The sequence below is a fragment of the Mustela erminea genome, chromosome X (genome assembly GCF_009829155.1).
Source record: "Mustela erminea isolate mMusErm1 chromosome X, mMusErm1.Pri, whole genome shotgun sequence".
Taxonomy (NCBI): Eukaryota; Metazoa; Chordata; class Mammalia; order Carnivora; family Mustelidae; genus Mustela; species Mustela erminea.
The window spans coordinates 11,505,241-11,524,507 of NC_045635.1; the positions used below are offsets into that span (position 1 = coordinate 11,505,241).

Consider the following 19,267-nt stretch of genomic DNA (forward strand, 5'->3'; position numbering starts at 1 on the left):
CTGATGCGAACCGTAATTCTGCAACAAAACCTCTTTCCTCGCCGATTTTTTATTAAAAAAAAAATCCACCACTGAACGTTGTTTACATTGATTTTTCAAAGTGCAAACATCTTCGCTGTGTTTCTCTGATTATTAAAAAAAAAAAACCTCATACACATAAATTTCAAACATATTTTAAGACTTGGAAGTGTACAATCTCTAAATTGAAAATCTTTCTGAAATCTTCATCCTTGGCCCGACATCCATATTGTTGTTAGCAATTTGATATTTTATGTTTTCAGTGCTATATATCATTTGCTTAAAAGCATGAACAAACTCAATGTTCTATTCTGAATACCTTTCCATGTCAAAACAGAGAAATAACTCATCCTCAGGAAAGACTGCAAAGCATTCCAGTGGAAGGACGCGTCGTAATTTACGCAACCAAGCCCCTCTTTGTGCTGGAAAGGTACTAAAAAATTAAGGGCTTCTGAGTTTGACAAAACCTCAAAGCTCTCAATTGCTCAACTGGGTTTTGACTGAGGTTTACTGTGATTGTCCTAATCTCATTTCTTCTCTGACCTCTGTGCTTCATTCCTACTCACCCTCTGAACAGAAAACTACTCCACATAGAATTGCCATTGGCCTGTTTTCTGTTTTATCTTTATACATGATCCAGAAGGATCAAACATTTGCTCAAAGTCATGGCCAGGTCAATGGAGTAAGTGCCTTCACCTATGTTTGCCCCTTGCAAAAGTCTTCTGTTAGCATGCGGAGCCCATCCTCACCAGCAGTAACAAAATTCATGCTACTGGGGGGAAGGCACACAGCATTAGAGGGAATGGAGTCAAAACAGGGGGGCGAGGGGGGCGAGGGGGGCGAGAATTGCCTTTATTCCTTCCTTTTAACATGTTGTCCAAGTGCACGTGCCCCTGGTAAACCTTAAAGAGGGCTTCCAACTACCTACGTTCTGTCCTCAAACTTTCTAATTGATTCCATTCTTTCCAACTTGTCTCCTGGCTCAGGCAAAAGACTGTGAGGGCAGGGCACCCCCTGATGGGACCTGAAACTACCCCCTCAAGCAGTAAGGACCGCCCTGAGCCAGCAAGACCCCTCCCACGATGGATTTGCCCTTCACTGCCCACCTGCGGGTACCCACCCCACCGTGTCCCACATTTTCCTTTTATAAACCGGGATGGATTTTTAGCACTTTGGAGACAATCTCTGAGATACAAGTTTGCAGTATTCCCAGTGTGGGAACAAATGAATAAACTCCTTTCTTGTTTCACCACTACTTCTTTCTCTGCCTTCTTCTGGCTACAGTGAAACAAAAGTCCAATTGTGTGAACACTTCCTGTATGTTTAAGAACCAGCACATTTTTATTAGAATTCCTTCTCTGCAAGAGTAGGATTGCATCAGCAAAGCGCTCTCTGGTAAGATTTGGGTCCTCCTCATCCCTCCCTGCTCCCTCCCCCCAACCTTATGTCCTGCACCAGGAATTAATACCATCCCCCATTTTTATATAGGGTCACAGGCCCTATAGTTTCCTTTCTTCCACCAACCGGGTCTCCAAGCTACTGGGTCCAGGCAGCTGGGAAGCTCTTCCCCTCACTCAGGCCACGACACATTTCACCTCTGGCCCCGTAGGACGGTTTAATCAGCACCACATGTAAGTGGGGCTTCCTTTAGTCAAACATTAAAAAAAAAAGTAAGACTTTTAAATATGAAAATCATTTTCTGTGCCTTCTGCTCTCATTCCCAGGGCGGTTCCTAATTCTTGCCAGTGTCCCTAGGGAGAACTTTTCCTGGCCTGCGTTCCTTGCTTTAATCCAGCTCATTCTCCTCCTGCCTGAGCCGGAGAGTTCCTTATTTCAGTGAATTTTGCAGCTACTCCCTATACATGGGATGTGGGAAACCGAGGCACAAGGGAAAAAAAATGTCCTTAATACTTATAGCCCACGGACAAGTCCTTGAAACAGGCAGAGGGACATTCCTCTAGAAACTCAGCTGCCTCACTGTTACTACTTTGCCAAGGCAAGAGACAATCTTAGCCTGACCCTCAGGATCCTATAAGTCTACTTTAACTTTTAAAAATTCCTTTAGAAGGGCACCTGGGTGGCTCAGTGGGTTAAGCCTCTGCCTTCGGCTCAGGTCATGATCTCAGGGTCCTGGGATTGAGCCCTGCATCGGGCTCTCTGCTTGGCGGGGAGTCTGCTTCCCTTTCTCTCTCTACCTGCTGCTCTGCCTACTTGTGATCTCTCTCTCTCTGTCAAATAAATAAATACAATTTAAAAAAAAACAAAAGAGATAGATTCAGGGATATGGTAGGTTAAGTAGGATCACTTTTTTAAAAATTCCTTTAGAAACTTCCTTTATCTCTACTTCCCCCAACACCAAGATACATGTTGGCAATCACCCTCCAAGCATACTGCCCACTGATACACATCTGAAGGGTCTCATGACTGAGTTTTTATTAGACGGTAATAAATGACCCTTTCCTAACAACAGTGAGCCCCCTCAACGTCCTGGACATCTTGTCTCCAAAATTCCTTGGAGACTTACGCTCTCCCTAACCCCTTCCCAACTTGAAAGTATATAATCAGTCACCCATCACAACCCCAGTGCCTCTCTTTCTGCCCACAGGTCCTGTCCCCGGGCGTTAATAAAACCACCATTTTGCACTGAAGACATCTCAAGGATTCTTTCTTGGCCATTGCCTCCAAACTCCCCCCGCCCACTTCAAACCACATCTCTCAGGACAACTCCCCTACCCCTCCATGGCTCTATGGCATCTTGGGGAAGTAGCTCCCTCCCCATGGACTTCAAGCCTAGTGGTCTGGGATGCAAGGCGACCCACCTGATCGTCTCCTCCCCCTCTTCACTTAAGCAAATTCCTTTAATTTTTATTTTGAAATAATTTCAGAATACAGAAATGTTACAAAAATAATATAGAGAATTACCATATACCCCCACCCAGATTCTCTAAAAGCTTACACGTTATCACAATATGCTTCTTCATTCTTTCTAGAAATACGTAAATCTTGTCTTCTGAAATATTTGAACAGGTTTACAGATATGATATCCCTGTATTTTGAAATAATTCAATATTGTTAAAAAAAAAAGAAGTCCAAAATGGAGTCATTTGTCTCAAAAGACAGAAAGCCAAGACTTAAGTACAACTTCTTTAATTTATTTGAGAGAGTGAGCGAGAGAAAGCGTGCGCACGGACAAATATGCGGGGTTCTCAGACTGACTCCCTACTGAGTCTGGAGCCCCACATGGGGCTCAATCTCATGACCCTAAGACTTGACCTGAACTGAAATCAACAGTCAGACACTTAACTGACTGAGCCACCTTAAGGTGCCCCTTAACTGCAACTTTGAACTTCTCCCCAAAATGTGACCTTTTAAGAGTTTCCCTGAAATGCCCTGACCACGCCTGGTGAGGTCATCTGCATGATAAAAACCCTTCGGAAGGGGAGTCCCTTCCCACAAAAGGGAAGATATCCAGAATGGAAATGTTGGGTCCCCCCAAATTGGGTGCCCCAATAATGGGTCCGTGATTAAAGGAGTGAGACTGATACAAAGCGAAGGTCAAGCAAAGCTTTATTTTGCTCCAAGCATCAGGAATCATCCCGACCGTCAAACACGCCGGCCAGGGGCGCCCCTCCAGAGAGGACGACCCCTCCCTGCTTCCCAGACTAACTTTTACAGAGCAAAGGCCCTGGGGTTGGGCCTGGCCACACACAGGTGGCCAATGAGATTGTAATACACACAGGAAACTCCACAGTGATGCTAGGTGACCAACTGAAATTACAATTTACCCTAGCAGACATTTGAACCAGCCTATCACACCTTGGTTAGGATTGGCACCAAAAGGCTCCCAAAGGGCGGGGCCCATACTCCTTGGTAGTAGGAGACAGTATGCGCCCCCCCACTGAATGAATACCTCCACCTGGCCTGACCCACCTTGTACTTGGACTTTCTTACCTGGGACTGGTTTCCCTGACTTGCTTTTAAATAAGTTCCACCCGGGGGGTGGGGGGCAAGGTCAATTTAAGCTTTACAGCAAAATGGCAGTTCAACCGCGGTGGGGCTGCTCTGACTGAATAGGCCCTTACAGAAATAATCCTTTTTCTTTCACTAACATCGTGCCCCATCCTTCAACTGCCCCAGAAAAATCTTCCATTTTGTACAACTCCCAGGAGCCCCTGTCTACTTACTAGATGGGAAGCTGCCTCAATCACGAACTCCCAAATAAAGCCAATTCAATCCTCAGATTTACTCAGTTCAATTTTTGCTCTTTAGCAGGATATATTTCCTAAAAATAAGGATATTTTCCTACATAAACATATTTATAACAATTATGAAACTGATACAATACCAATGAAAAAAAATAGATATCCAAATTGGGCCAAATGTCTCAATAATGCCTTTTATGCCAAACAAAAACAAAAAAACAAAACAAAACAAAAAACCAACCAACCAACCACACAAACCCCGAAACAGAAGCCCAGGCCAGGCTCTACTCCTGGGTCTCGGGCTGCATTTAGTCCCCACGTCGAATCTCCTTGCACAGGCAACACTTCCTCAACGCTTTTCATTAAAAGCACAGACCAGTTATTTTGTAGAATGTCCCTCAGTTTGGGTTTGTCTGATGTTTCCTCATCCTAGACAAAACTGCTTCATCCCTCAACTTTACTTTTTAAAAGATGTCCTTTATTTATTTGTCAGAGAACACAAGCAGGGGAAGCGGGAGGGGGAGAAGCAGGCTCCCCGCTGAGCAGGGAGCCTGATGTGGGACTCAATCCCACAACCCTGGGATCAAAACCTGAGCTGAAGGCAAACCCTTAACTGACTGAGCCACCCAAGCATCCCTCATTCCTCCACTTTAGAGAAGAGTTCCTTTTCGGGGTCTTAATTGTTTAAATTCAGAAGAGCACAAAGGAGGAAATAATGAATATACGTGTTGCCATATTTCTTATTTTTCTTTTCTTTTTACAGATAAAATTATATGTGAAAGAGAAGTCCCCTGGTTGCCTTCAATCCATTTGCCTCACACAGCTAACGGGACCTTTCACTTAAAACCCTTCAGTGGCTCGCTGGTCTCCCCAACCCGCCCAGACGCCAGCCCTGGCAGACAGACGCCTCTCAGCCGGGACCTACTTGTCCAGTCCTGTCGCCTCTCCACTTGTCCTCCCTCCTCGGTTCATTCTAACGGCAGCAAATCCCTCCAGGGGAAGGAGGAAGCAGAAGGCAGCCAGCGACCTTGTGGTACCATGGAAAACAAGGCAACTAAGCAACAAAAGCGAACACAATCACAGGCAGGAAATGCTTGTTTAAAAATCAGCAAGAGACCCTCAGGGAGACCCAGGAGCAGACAGTTAGCCCCTCTGAGGCAGTTTCCTGGTTTGTAAAATAAGGACATAATACGTATGACACGACTGTTACGCTGACCCAGTGACAGTGTGTGCCTGGTCTAAACAGACACATATCTGTATCGTATACATGCGTCTAAGTACATGTGCGTGAGCTCGATGTTGTCACGGTTATCTACACAAGGTTCCCCGTTCCTGTCCCTTCCTTCTCTTTCCCCTCTCCTCTGAATTTACATAGGTCAAGAGGTTGCAGTGGTTGCTACCCATGCTTCTGATGAGCTGGGACCCAGGCCAGAGGAGGGTCCTTGTCACAGAGATGGGCCCACGGTCCCCAGAGCATCACCCTCAACTCCAAGCCAACTGGTCTCTTGGACTACAGTATAGGTTGAACAAAGCTCAGCAGCGTCATTTCACAGAGTGTAGAGAATGGATCCCTGCTGTCCTCATCAAGAACCCCATAGCACTTAGGACATTGTGTCCCATCGAACACTGCGGTCTAGGACTGGTGGCATACGGTGAGCTTTCTGATCATACAGCAGCTGGCAGCCCACTAGACCTACAAACTCGCCAAGCACGGGCATTGAACCGCTATCTTATAAGGACAAGCAAACCACAAGAGGGGTCGTCAACATTACAGCTCTGCCAAAGAGAGGGGAAAAGAGGTAGGTTATTCTATGACCTCGTAGGAATTCTAGCAAAAGAAAACAAGAGAATGCCCATTTTATCACATTTGGTGACACCATGAAAAAATGCCCAACGATATTGCAAAGAATGGTACCAAGGTAAAGATACTTGAGATAACTGGCTTTCTGGAGTAACATATACTCGGAATATGTTTTACATATACAAGAATGATCTTACTACAGTCTATATTTTTAAGCCACAGGCATACACCATTAAGAGCTATCTCTAAAGTGCTCATATTTTACCAAGAAGAACCACAACCTAAAGGAAAACCTTCCCCTACAGTTCGGGCCACCACTGAGAATACTGAACATTCACTGCACCAGAAACTAACAGAAAAATTAAGAAATGAATACAATTTAACATTTTGAGTAAGAAATGTATTAGCAACACAAGGTCTCTGGAATGAAGACCACCTTCTGTGTGCCCAGAATGGAGCCTAGCCCTTTGGAGGACAAGCTTTGCTGATTAACTTCTTGCTAATAAAACAGAAAAAAAAAAAAAAGTATTAGAATCCCCCAGGAGCTTCCCGCTCTTTACAGACTAAGTCTATAGTGAGATTTTCCCACCACTGAGATATGTTAATGTGATCATTTTTAACTCAAATAATACAAGTTACTATCATTCCTTAGTTTTATTCGGACAGACTTTTTTCTCATCTCTAAGTATACAGTGCTCACAACTGGTTTTTAATTGCTCAGAAAAACCCAGATAATAATTGAAATATGTAGTTGTAATTATCAAATTACACTTAAGGGCTGTAAAATAGAAATGATTTAGGCATTTGAACTTAGATTAAGGCCAAGACAATTGGGAACCAAAATATATAGAACTTTAAGGATTAAATAAAGTTCAGAAAGCAATAGAAACCTGAAATAATCAGAGAATGCCATAAATGCCCTAAGAGAAAAAACATTTTTTAATAAAGTTTTTATGGGGGGGGACAAGGGAGAGAGAATCTTAAGCAGGTACGTTCCATGCCCAGCATGGAGCTCGAACTCACAACCCTGAGATCATAACCCGAGACTAACTCAAGAGTCAGAGGCTTAACTGACTGAGACACCCAGGCGCTCCAAGAGAAAAGAGATTTTTAAGTAGGACCTGCAACTATGAAAAGCAAAACAAAACAAAACAAAAACACCCATCAAAGCTGAAATGCATTTAAATTCTTAGAACATTTCTTACTTTACACTATCAATTTAATTTGTTCTCTCCTAAGAATGACAGATTAGAAAAAGACAATATAATTTTCAAACTGGGGAGATTTATTTAAAATTTTTCAAAAATTGTTATTTTTTTTAACCTATCTGCCAAGTCTTGGATTTATTTACCAATATGTCCAGGGTACTGCTGATTGGGTGGGTAATGGTGAGTAAAGAGCCACTCATTTTGTCTGGACCTTGGTAGCTGAGTCACAGCAAAAGCCCAACTGTGTAAGTTAGAATCTCTTGGGCAACACTCTCTAGCTGGTGGATCTTGAGTAAGTTCAAGTCAAGCAAGTCACTTCTTTGTACCTCAGTTTCCTCATCTGAAAAATGGCATAATCACAGTCTTTACCTCACAGACTTAGGACTGCAGCAGTTAATACAGGGCGAGTTCTTAGAGCAGTTTCTGGCAAACAACAGGCACTTAATAAATGCTAAAAATAATAATTATTACCGCAGGATGATTCAGTGAAGTGTGAGCTCCCCAAATGTTCATGATATTCTCTGTCACGGATTTGGGCTATATTTTTTTTCTTTTCCAAAACCACATTTAAAAAAAAAATGCAACTGCATCTCACTACATATGAAAATCAACTCCAGGTGTAAATAAATCAGTACAACAAGCAAAACAACAAAACATCTACAAGAATAGAACACTTTCACGATCTTGAGCTGGGACAGTTTAAAGAAGCTACAGAAAACTCTTACTCATATTTTAAGGAATAGACCAATGCATTTTTTTTAAAGATTTTTATTTATTTACTTATTTGAGATAGAATGGGAAGGGGAGCACAAGCACGGGGAGCAGCAGGCAGAGGGAGAAGCAGGCTCCCCGCCCAAGCAGAGAGCCTGACGTGGGGCTCGATCCCAGGACTCCAGGATCATGACCTGAGCTGAAGGCAGCCGCTCAACAGACTCAGCCACCCAGGCACCCCAGGAACAAACCAATAAATTAAAGGAATTTTTATTTATTAACATATAGAAAAATATCATAGTATATAGAAGAGTGAAAAACAAGGCAAAAGGGAGAAGATATTTGCATATATCTTCTCATATTATATTACAAATAACTGACAATGAAAAGTATCTAGAATATATAAAGATCTTCTGAAACCCAGAATTTAAATAAAAATGAACTTTAGGGACGCCTGGGTGGCTCAGTTGGTTAAGCAGCTGCCTTTGGCTCAGGTCATGATCCCAGCATCCTGAGATCGAGTCCCACATCGGGCTCCTTGCTCGGCAGGGAGCCTGCTTCTCCCTCTGCCTCTGCCTGCCACTCTGTCTGCCTGTGCTCGCTCTCGCTCGCTCTCTCTGACAAATAAATAAAATCTTAAAAAAAAAAAAGAACTTTAAAAAAATAATATATAAAGAGCCCCTACAAGGGCTCCTGGGTGGCTCACTGGGTTAAAGCCTCTGTATTCAGCTCAGGTCATGATCCCAGGGTCTGGGATCGAGCCCCGCATCGGGCTCTCTGCTCTGCAGGGGCCTGCTTCCCCATCTCTTGCTGCCTGCCGCTCTGCCTACTTGTGATCTCTGTCTGTCAAATAAATAAATTAAATATTTTAAAGATTTTTATTTATTTATTTATTTATTTATTTGATAGACAGAGAGATCACAAGTAGGCAGAAGGCAGGCAGGGGGGCGGGGGGAAGCAGGCTCCCCGCCAAGCAGAGAGCCCGATGTGGGGCTCGATCCTAGCACCCTGAGATCAAGACCCGAGCTGAAGGCAGAGGCTTAAACCACTGAGCCACCCAGGTGCCCCAATAAATTAAATATTTTAAAAAAATAATAAAGAACCCCTATAAATTAGTATGAAAAAGACAGACAACCCACCCAAAGGAAAATGATATGAAGCTTCTTTCTGGATAATTTTATGCTCGGGCTCTGGTTTGTGTTCATCACTGCTCTGAAGACTTACTAACATCTGTAACTGTTATGAATATGTCCTAAGGGCGAGCGGCATGGTGATTGAATATTTTAATGTACTACTGGTAAGTAGAGAGCTTGGCAAAAACTAGCCATGAATTAAATCATGCATTCTGTGTAGTGAACAAAATCAGTCTTTCTTCTCTCTAAGGAACACCTGAAAGTCTAAAATTCTACATGAATCATCCATGTTTGGGACATCCTCCCTCAAAATGTACATAATGGGGGCACCTGGGTGGCTCAGTCAGTTAAGCCTCTGCCTTCCGCTCAGGTCATGATTCCGGGGTCCTGGGATCAAGCCCCACGTCGGGCTCCCTGCTTGGGGGACCCTGCTTCTCCCTCTCCCTCTGCCTGTTGCTCCCCCTACTTATGCTCTTTCTCTGTCAAATAAATAAATAAAATCTTTAAAAAAAAAAGAGTAGGAACACCTGGGTGGCTCAGTGGGTTAAGCTTCTGCCTTCGGCTCAGGTCATGGTCTCAGGGTCCTGGGATCGAGCCCCGCATCCGGCTCTCTGCTCAGCAGGGAGCCTACGTCCCTTCCTATCTCTCTCTCTCTCTCTCTCTGTCTGCCTCTCTGCCTACTTGTGATCTCTGTCAAATAAATAAATAAAATTCAAAAAAAATTTTTTTTTAAAAAGTAGATAATGACTGTGAAGAGACATATAGGCAGGAACTCTGAGGAGAATTCATCATGCCTCCTCCGGCCCGCCTTCCATTTTCAAAAAAAAAAAAAGAAAGAAATCATAAGAGAAAAAGAAACATGACTTCATTTTCGAGTCACTGACCATATGGAAAAATGTCTGGCGCTCTGACCCGAGACCGTAAGCTTGGCAAGTTGACTTGAAGACACCGCCTGCCTCATAGTCATGCCCTGGGTAATCCTCTCTTCTCTGAGCGGGGCTGCACCTAGTGGCCTGGTTCTCACCAGCAGAATGGGCAAAAGTAATGGGATGTTGCTTTTGATATCGGGTGACAGCCTCTGGTTTCCATATGTTCGCTCTTCCTCTCTCACTCGTAGGCTCTGATCAAGCCAGGGGCCATGTTGTGAGCCATCCTAGGGAGAGGCCCACGTGGCAAGGAAGTGACAGCTGGCCACAGCCAACAACCCCAAGAAACTGAGGGCTGTCCCCAGCCACGGGGGTGTGGGCTGGGAAGCGCTGCGGCCCCGCTGACCCGTCCATTGCAGCCTTGTACGAGCCCCTGAGCCAGAGACCACAGCTAAAGTGTGAGATAACAAGTGTGATCTTAAACCACTACATTTGGGAGTAATTTGTTAGAGAGCAACATGGATAAGTAATACAGGAATATTTATTTGAGCGGATCCTAATTGGATTTACGGAGTAGCTACTGTATGCACAACATTAAAATCCACTTTCTTTTTTTTTTTTTTAAATATATATTAATTTATTTTAGAGCAAGAGCAGGGAGTGGGGGTGGGCGGGGAGGGGGAGAGGGCGAAGGGAGAGAGAATCCCAAACAGACTCCATGCTGAGAGCAGGGCCCTGAGATCACGATCTGAGCCAAAACCAAGAGTAAGACATTTCACCGACTCTGCCACCCACGTGCCCCTACAATCTACTTTTTCAAAAAGCACTCTGAAGCGTTGATTTCTATTTCCCCCCAGTTCTAGTGCAATGTAATTGACAGGGCTCCTTTCTGTTTGTTCCTCCTGCCAAAGCAAAAATATGTTGACAATATTTAAGAGAACGTATGCATTTCCTATGGTTGTTATAACAATCACCAAAACTTGCTGGCTTAAAACAATACAACCTTGTTATCTAATAATGCTGGGGGGGGTGTCCAAAGATGGGTCTCCAGGTCCTAAAATCAAGGTACCAGTAGGACAGCCATCCTTCTGGAGGCTCTAGGGGGAAATGCACTTCCCTGCCTTTTCTAACTTCTAGAGGTTGCCCTCCTGCTTGGCCCAAGGCCCCCCTCCCATTTTCAAAAGAAGCAACGGCATCACCTGGACTTATGTTTCCACCATCACACCTTTCCCTCGGACTCTCGCTTCCTCCTTCTTTTACACAGACCCTTTGATTATATACTGGGGCCACCTGGACTATCCAAGCTACTCTCCTGGACAGCAGAAATTGGGGGGAGTGACGGATATATACTGTAAAGAAAACTAAAAGATTGGGGAAGCAAAAAATACTTACACGATGAGGTTTTTCCATGCCATAACCATTGTCGATTTTTAACATTGTAGATCATGCCTTTAAATACCTAGTAACAGAAAGAGGTACCTGGGTGGCTCAGTGGGTTAAGCCTCTGCCTTTGGCTCAGGTCAAGATCTCAGGGTTCTGGGATCGAGCCCCACATCGGGCTCTCTGCTCAGCGGGGAGCCTGCTTCTCCTTCTCCCTCTGCCTACCATTCTGCCTACTTGTGCTCTCTCTGTCAGATAGATAAATAAAATCTTAAATAAAATGAAAGCATGCACACGTCGTGGTAGAATCCTCGTGCAGGAAGATGGGGGGAGCCACAGAGGCACTGTTCAGAGCCACACTTTGATGCCATCAGAAGACAAAGGGGACTTGAGGACCAGAAGGCCCAAGTCTCTTGGGCAAGACTGGTATTTTCCTAGAAATACAGATTTGGTGCTTCTCAGTGAATGATAAAAGTGTTGTCTGTAAGTCAGTTTGCAGCAAGGAAAATCAGATTGATTTGTAAGAGATGGTAAAAGTCACGGCAAAAACAAACCAACCAACCAACCAACCAAAAAACAACTACTTATTCCTATTTCAGCCAAGAACTAACATGAAAAACGTGCAGCCAATGTTAAAGGAATGTGGGATTGTCAGAGGCCTGACAAATTGGATTCTTTGTAAGTGATGCTCTGTTCATGCAACCAGCTCCCTTCCAAACCATCACTGCATAAAACATCTGTTTTCTGCGGGATTAGCCCAACTCCACAGGAACAGGACTTAAAAAAGGCAAGACAGAGATGGTAAAAACCAATTCTTATACTATTTATGGGAAAGAATTCAGATAAAACCCAGTCTGATTCATGAGAAATGCTTCCAACCATCCTTAATGGGATGTCCCTCGGGAAATCTGTATTTCCCTGGAATTGGGGGTGCGATGTCTTGCCTCTAGTTCTAGCCCACTGCTTTGGTGATGATACAATGATGTCAATATTAGCTCAGTGAGATTGCGGAGCTCATGCCAAAAGCCAAACATAACCCAGACATCCATGTCAAATCCCCTTACCGTGAGTAACAAAACAATTAAAATATTACAAACAAAATATGTCCAGGACCCAGACAATGACAGACACATTTTAAGAAATACTGGCTGCAGCAAAGCACCCAAATAAAATGAATTTAAACAGTCCTTGGGTTTCATAATGGAATTTGGCCGAGAAAGGTGGCTTAAAAAAAAAAAAAAAAAAAAAAGGACACAGGGTGACCTTGACTTAAACAACTTAATAATAAAATTTATGCAACATGATTTCGCCAGTCAATATGACTGACTGCAGGCAGCCGCAAGTATCAAATCTGTAAATAATTAGTGCCATATATATACCAGAATTAAATTGTTTATCTGGTGCTGGGCAGAGATGCCCCAAACTCTGAATTTGTCACTGAATGTAATGTAAACAGGGATGTGTGTGTGTGTGTGTGTGTGTGTGTGTGTGTGTGTGTGACAGAGACAGAGACTCTGAGGAAAAGAGGGGACACATATAATTGGAGTGATGTCTTAGAAAGGACAGGTCCTTCGGCTTCATAGCTGGGTTTATAACAGACTTGTTGCAAATGGGTTTATACTGACTCAGTGATAAACGTGCGTTTCTAAGCCACTAGCTTTGGCATCCCTCCAAAATTTTTTTTAAAGATTTTATTTATTTATTTGACAGACAGAAATCACAAGTAGGCAGAGAGGCAGGCAGAGAGAGAGAGGAGGAAGCAGGGTCCCTGCTGAGCAGAAAGCCCGATACGGGGCTCGATCCCAGGACCCTGAGACCATGACCCGAGCCAAAGGCAGAGGCTTTAACCCACTGAGCCACCCAGGCGCCCCGCTCCAAAAATGTTTTTGAAAGCCAATCTCAGGTTTAGAATTTATAAGGATGAACTAAAACCGAAGTCTACCCTTTTCAAGTGACATATCACATTCTCTTGTGAGGCCATATAGAGTAGTGACTAAGGGTAGAAGAAAACTCAACAGGAACCAGCAGCTTAGTGTCAGTGGGGTCACCATGCAGCTGACGCTCTCAGATGTTCCCGATGGAAAGTGAGATTGTGCTTGTCTGACAATGTGTTTTGAAATTGAACGTGCATCTACCTTGCGACCATCTCTGGAAAACCACTGCATTAAAATAAGTCCCTGTGTGGAAGGACAGGTGGACAAGGATGGCCAAGCACTAGGGACGAAGGGAGGACCCGCTTAGAGACGATGCATCACATCCAACCCATAGCCCAGGGTGTCGCCACTATGAGATCTAATCTGAGTATATATCTAGGATACATCGTAGAGCTGGGATGTATAGGGAAGGTACTGGAAGGAACTGGAGGGAAGCAAAGTCAAAAGGAAAAGCAAAAGCACTGCACTAATGGTTAAAGCACACGTGCTTTCAGGGGCAGCTGGCTGGCTCAGTCAGAAAAACGCGCAACTCACTGTTGAGGCTGTGAGTTCAAGCCGCGTGTTGGGTGTAGAAGTTACCTAACAATAAAATCCATTAGGGTGCCCGGGTGGGACAGCTGGTTCAGTGACTGCCTTTGGCTCAGGTCATGATTTGCGAGTCCCGGGATCAAGTCCTGCATCGGGCTCCCAGCTCCATGGGGAGTCTGCTTCTCCCTCTGACCTTCTCCCCTCTCATGTTCTCTCTCTCTCTCTCTAATAAATAAATAAAATTGAATTTAAAAAAATAAAATCCATTAAAAAAATACGTGCTTTCATCCTTACTGTTATTTAAAAAAATGTGTTTTAAGGGGTAGGCATATGTTTAAGTGTATTAATTAAAAAGTTTTTCTGCACCTTAAAATAGCCAGAACCACAAAACCAAAGAAGAAAATAATGGATTCGAGGTGAATGCCTAATGACCTCAGGTGCTACCATTTCTAAAAATAAAACTGGCCTTCGCGGGGTGGGGGGTTCTTGGGTGACTCAGTCAATTGAGCATCCAACTCTTGGCTTCAAACTCGGGTCGTGGTCTCAGAGTCATGAGATCCAGCCCTGCATGGAGCTCCACGCTTGGTGGGGAGTCTGCTTGAGATTTTCTCTCTCCCTCTCGCCCTCCCGCCACTTGTGCTCTCTAAGTAAATAAAATCTTTAAATAAATAAATAAACAAAATTGGACTGAGACACTTGGCAGTTTTCTAAGTAGTCTTTGAATTTGAAAGTCGACTTAAAGGTAAGTCATCCATAATAATACTTTTATCAAGGGATCCCTATATCTCAATCAGGGGCACACCTGTTCATAAGTGACAAGGTTGGAATTTGCTTCCAGGAACACTTAGAGGCACCGGGGGCCAGGAAATCAGGAGACATGGGTAAAAGTCCTGCCTTGTCCAGCAAGTCCTCATGAAGACTTGAACAAGTAACTACTCTGTTGGGTCTTAGCGTTTACACCTGTAAAACTGGGGGGAAGGGGGCAGACAGTCCAGCCCTAACGTTCTATGAATTCTACCTGATCTTCTTTGCTCAAAAAGCCCCAGCGATATTTGCTAAATGTACTTATGCATAAACGAAGTTCACAGAATCTTGTGCTGAGGTTCAGAAATGAGCCCATTTCTGAGAAAGTAGCCTCTTGTTTTTTTTTTCTTTTGATGAAATCCCAGAAGTCATCATAACTTTAGGAATAGGCTGGCAGTGCTTGGCTCCAGCATCCAGTTTGAAGTCCAAATATAAGGTTGCTGTGCGAGTGTAAATCTTAGACTGAAAAGGAAAAGGAAACCATCAGCACCTATCCAAAATTAAAGTTCTTCCTCACTTCAGCTGGGGTCAAGCACGGTCTGCCTCTTGACCTGGCTTCTGGTTTCATGGGTATGTTCACTGGGTGAAAATTGTTCTGAGATATACACTTGATCTGTGCACTTTTCTGTGTCTTATTCTATTTTAATAGAAAGCTCACATTGATTAAAAACATGCATGTATAAATAGACCAAAAGAGAATCCAGAGCCTAGAATGCTTTACTATCCTTGATAAAGGCATCATTTTGCACAGTATTTCTGTAAACACTATGAGGACATGAATATTGTTGCCTTTTCACCTCTGGCCAACCCACAGTGCCCGCCACATAGTAGGTATTCAATAAATATTTATTGACTCATTTTCATAATGGAAAAATCCCATGCATAGTAATACAATTATTTACAGTATACACAGGGTACTACTCATCAATATCTTTACCTCTGTGCAGTAAAATGCCTCCTTCAGGACAGGGGATTTGGTATAGCCAAAGTGTATGTCTGTGCATTAAATTTTGGAAGAGAGAACTGTAAATAATGTGACCAGAAGACTATTCCCTTTCCTATGAGTATCTCATTTGTGAAGCTTTGGGCTTTAAAAGGTCTGGTAGGTGGTTTTATGTGGATTAGAAGGCCAAGCTGCATCCACTCAGCTTCAAAGACAGCAAAAGCAAACTCCCCCCGCCTGCATAAAAGAAACCCAAAAAGACTTAGGGCACCTGGTGCAGCCTGAACCCAAACATTCACCATCAATCTGAAGATGTTGAAACGTACGGAAAACAAGGGTGGCACCCATGGGACACGGGATCTAATTCTCTACGATCGTTAGGTGTGTATATGGCACCATCTGGAAAGGATCTGTTTTTTTTGTTTTTGTTTTTGTTTTTATTACATCTTCTAAAATTACTTCCAAAAAGATCAAGGGTAGGGGCGCCTGGCTGGCTCAGTGGGTGGAGCATGCGACTCTTGATCTTGGGGTCTTGAGTTTGAGCCCCTTGTTGAAGGTAAAGACTACTTAAAAATAAATAAATAAAATGAAATGTCACAGGTCAACTTCACATAACATTGATGGTTCTTCTGCCTGGGCAGTATTTGGTTCTCCTCTAGAAAAATAAGCCCTGTTTCACTTAACTGTCTTTCTAACTTCTGCCTCAGTAGCAGACGCAGTATCTCTGCCTACAGCAAAGGGATTGATGACAAAGAGGCCCTTAGTTTAATTTTTACTCAAATCTTCCCAGAATATAGTCATAAAAACATTCTTTGAACTGGAAACCCAGAGGCACTGAGGCCAGCATTGCTTTTCCCGCTGCCTAACAAAGCATTTATCTTCTACTGGGCTTAGTTCACTCATCTGAAATATCTCATGATAGGACTCACTGACGTTTAAACCCATGTACAGTCCTAAAATTCCAAGTCAGAAAATTAATGTTTACCTTCACGTTCTAATTTTGAAAGCTCTATTTTTTATTATCTTTTTAATCAACATCGAACGTATTATTTGTTTCAGGGGTACAGGTCTGTGAATCATCAGTCTTACACAGCACCCAGCACTCACCACTGCACATACCCTGCGCAATGTCCAGCCCCTTCCCTTCTACCCCCTTCTACCCCCCTTCTACTCCCTCCCCTCCAGCAACCCTCAGTATGTTTCCTGAGATTAAGAGTCTTTTATGGTCTGTTGAAAGGTCCCTTCTGATTTCTCAGACTAGAGCTGCCGAGAAGGGAGAATGTGTCTGGGGCAAGGTAGAGCAGTAGGAAGTGAGTGGGGAACCACTAGTTAACTTGCTCTACCCTTGCCTTCCACCGCAGACACCAGTCCTGCCCTCCTGGCTAGCTCTTTTTCTTTTCTTCCTGCCTCAAGCTTCTCAGCCTCATCCATAGTGTCCAAAAAATGGTAGCCTATCTCACTAAGACCGCCACTACACAGACCCCCATGGGCAAACGTAAACACGCACAAAATTCTATACTTCTGTACTTATTTACAAAAATCTAAACAGAAACCAGTGAGATATATTATAAAGCCACAGTGTGAAAAGGGCTAAAGGGAAATTATTTTTTAAAGATTTTATTTATTTATTTGACAGAGAGAGATCACAAGGAGGCAGAGAGGCAGGCAGAGAGAGAGGAGGAAACAGGCTCCCTGCTGAGCAGAGAGCCCGATGCGGGACTCGATCCCAGGACCCTGAGATCATGACCTGAGCCAAAGGCAGCGGCTTAACCCACTGAGCCACCCAGGCACCCCTAAAGGGAAATTTTTAATTCATTCTGAAAGTATTTTTTACATCTACAGCCTAAGAGAATCCCAATTTTAATATCCTTTTTTGTACTGAAAATGGGAACATTGCAAGTGTTAATATTACTCATGTCTTGAATAAACAACTACCCCAAACCTAATTGTATATTGTTGTTTCAATTAATCCAAGATGAGATAAAATCAATCTGGAAGCTGTTCCCATGAGTGTGTGTAGGTGTATATTTATACATGTTATATACACATAGTTTTTGAAAAGCAGATAGGTTTTTTTTTTTAATTTTGATCTTCCATGGTAACTCTGTTGAAATAGCAAATGTAAATTATGTTCATTAAACTCAAAGATAACGCCAGGCTTGAATGCACTTTGAGCAAACCTAGATTTAATTTTCCTATTACACACACTGTTGATTTGGAACCATAAAGAAAGATCCCCATTAGGACATTCTTTCCTGTGTTCTGTTTTGTTTATTTTTGTGGATAGTACTAAACTATGAATAAGGTTGGTCCTCCAATTCCCTGAATGAGAATTTAAACAAACAAATCATACTTTCTTGGTTAAAACTTAGTTATCAATGTATACCTATTTTCACAGGATTAAAATAAATCAGTCCATGAAAACCTAAAATAAAATATTATTCTACAAATTCATTTCAGCATGAACAGAACTAAGGCACTTCAAGTCCATCAGTGAAATTGTTTTTTTTATCTTTTTCTTTTTCCATGTTCTGGTCCTGACGAATACTGCCTGCACAGGCCCTAAAAGTCAAGGCTACTCCTCTTTCGTCCTTCTTCTCATTTATCTTAAAAGTATCAAGGAAACTTAGCTTCCAAGGTTTTAGTCTGCATTTGAAAAATCTAATTGCTTAAAATCTTACGAGTTCAAATACGTCGGCAAAGCTTCCAGAAGGTAACGTAAAACTATTCAGAAGGGGTCAAGGGTAAATTCTGGCTAACCTACAACAACAGGGGTGCTACCAAACCCAGACGAGCCTTGTCTGTCATTCTCTCTAAATGTCAGGATTAAACCTTTAATGAACCTACCGCGCCACTCCAGTAATGACCACAAAATAAGCAAGACCAAACAAGGTATACAAAACCACTTCCTTCCGAACCCCAGCTACCTTCATCTTAGATCCTTCAAAGACTTCCTGCTTACCCTGGCTTTTGCTATGATATCCTTGTCAAGGCGGCTTCCTGGCTCTGCCTGTATTCGTAAATGTGATCTTAATTAAGGAGATGAAATCGCTTCCACATGGAAGCCATGTGGCTTAAAAAAACGTCTTCCCACAAGAAAGGAGCGAGCACACCACACCGGTTGCCGCGTGTGACCACGGCGCAGGAGGTCTCTTTCCTTCCGCCTCTGCCCCTTTCACATGTCACTGCCATCCACTAATCACCGCACGCTGCTAATTTTGCCGCCACGCGGGCTGTCCCTAAAAGCAAGTGGTAGCAATTTGTCACATGTCAGAGCTGTAATAAAAGCATTCCCTCTTCTCTGTGGGAAGGATTTCAAAAATCTTTTATGATTTGGTTATTTTAAAAAAGGCACCCGGATGCTCAGTCTTACTATCTGTTGCTCAAGCAAATTCCTCTAAGTGATTGTTCGAACAAGTGCAAACTCTCAAAACCCTAGAAGGGAAAGAAGCAGACTTTCTACCGATTCCAGGACCCTCGCCCTCATGTTGGATCAACCCCTTACTGTTGGATACTGTTATGGTTTATGGTTTGGGTCTTTTTTTTTTTTTTTTGCCATCATTGCTAACTTCTGATAAATATCTTTGCAAATAAATCTTTTTAAATTTAAGTTTTAGTTATTGACCATACAGAGCAATACTGGTTTCTGGAGTAGAATTCAGTGACTTATCACTTACACACAACACCCAGTGCTCATCACAAGTGCTCGCCTTAATGCCCATCCCCCACCCACCTCCCT

General features: G+C 43.1%; 1 protein-coding gene across 1 annotated transcript in view; it reads right to left on the reverse strand.

The window, feature by feature from the left end:
* The window catches only part of PIR (pirin), a 127,960-nt gene that overhangs the window by 26,132 nt on the left and 82,561 nt on the right, over positions 1 to 19,267 (reverse strand). Inside the window, 2 exon segments of the mRNA XM_032331689.1 lie at position 13,262; positions 14,964 to 15,047. Of these exon segments, the coding sequence (XP_032187580.1) occupies position 13,262; positions 14,964 to 15,047 (85 nt within the window).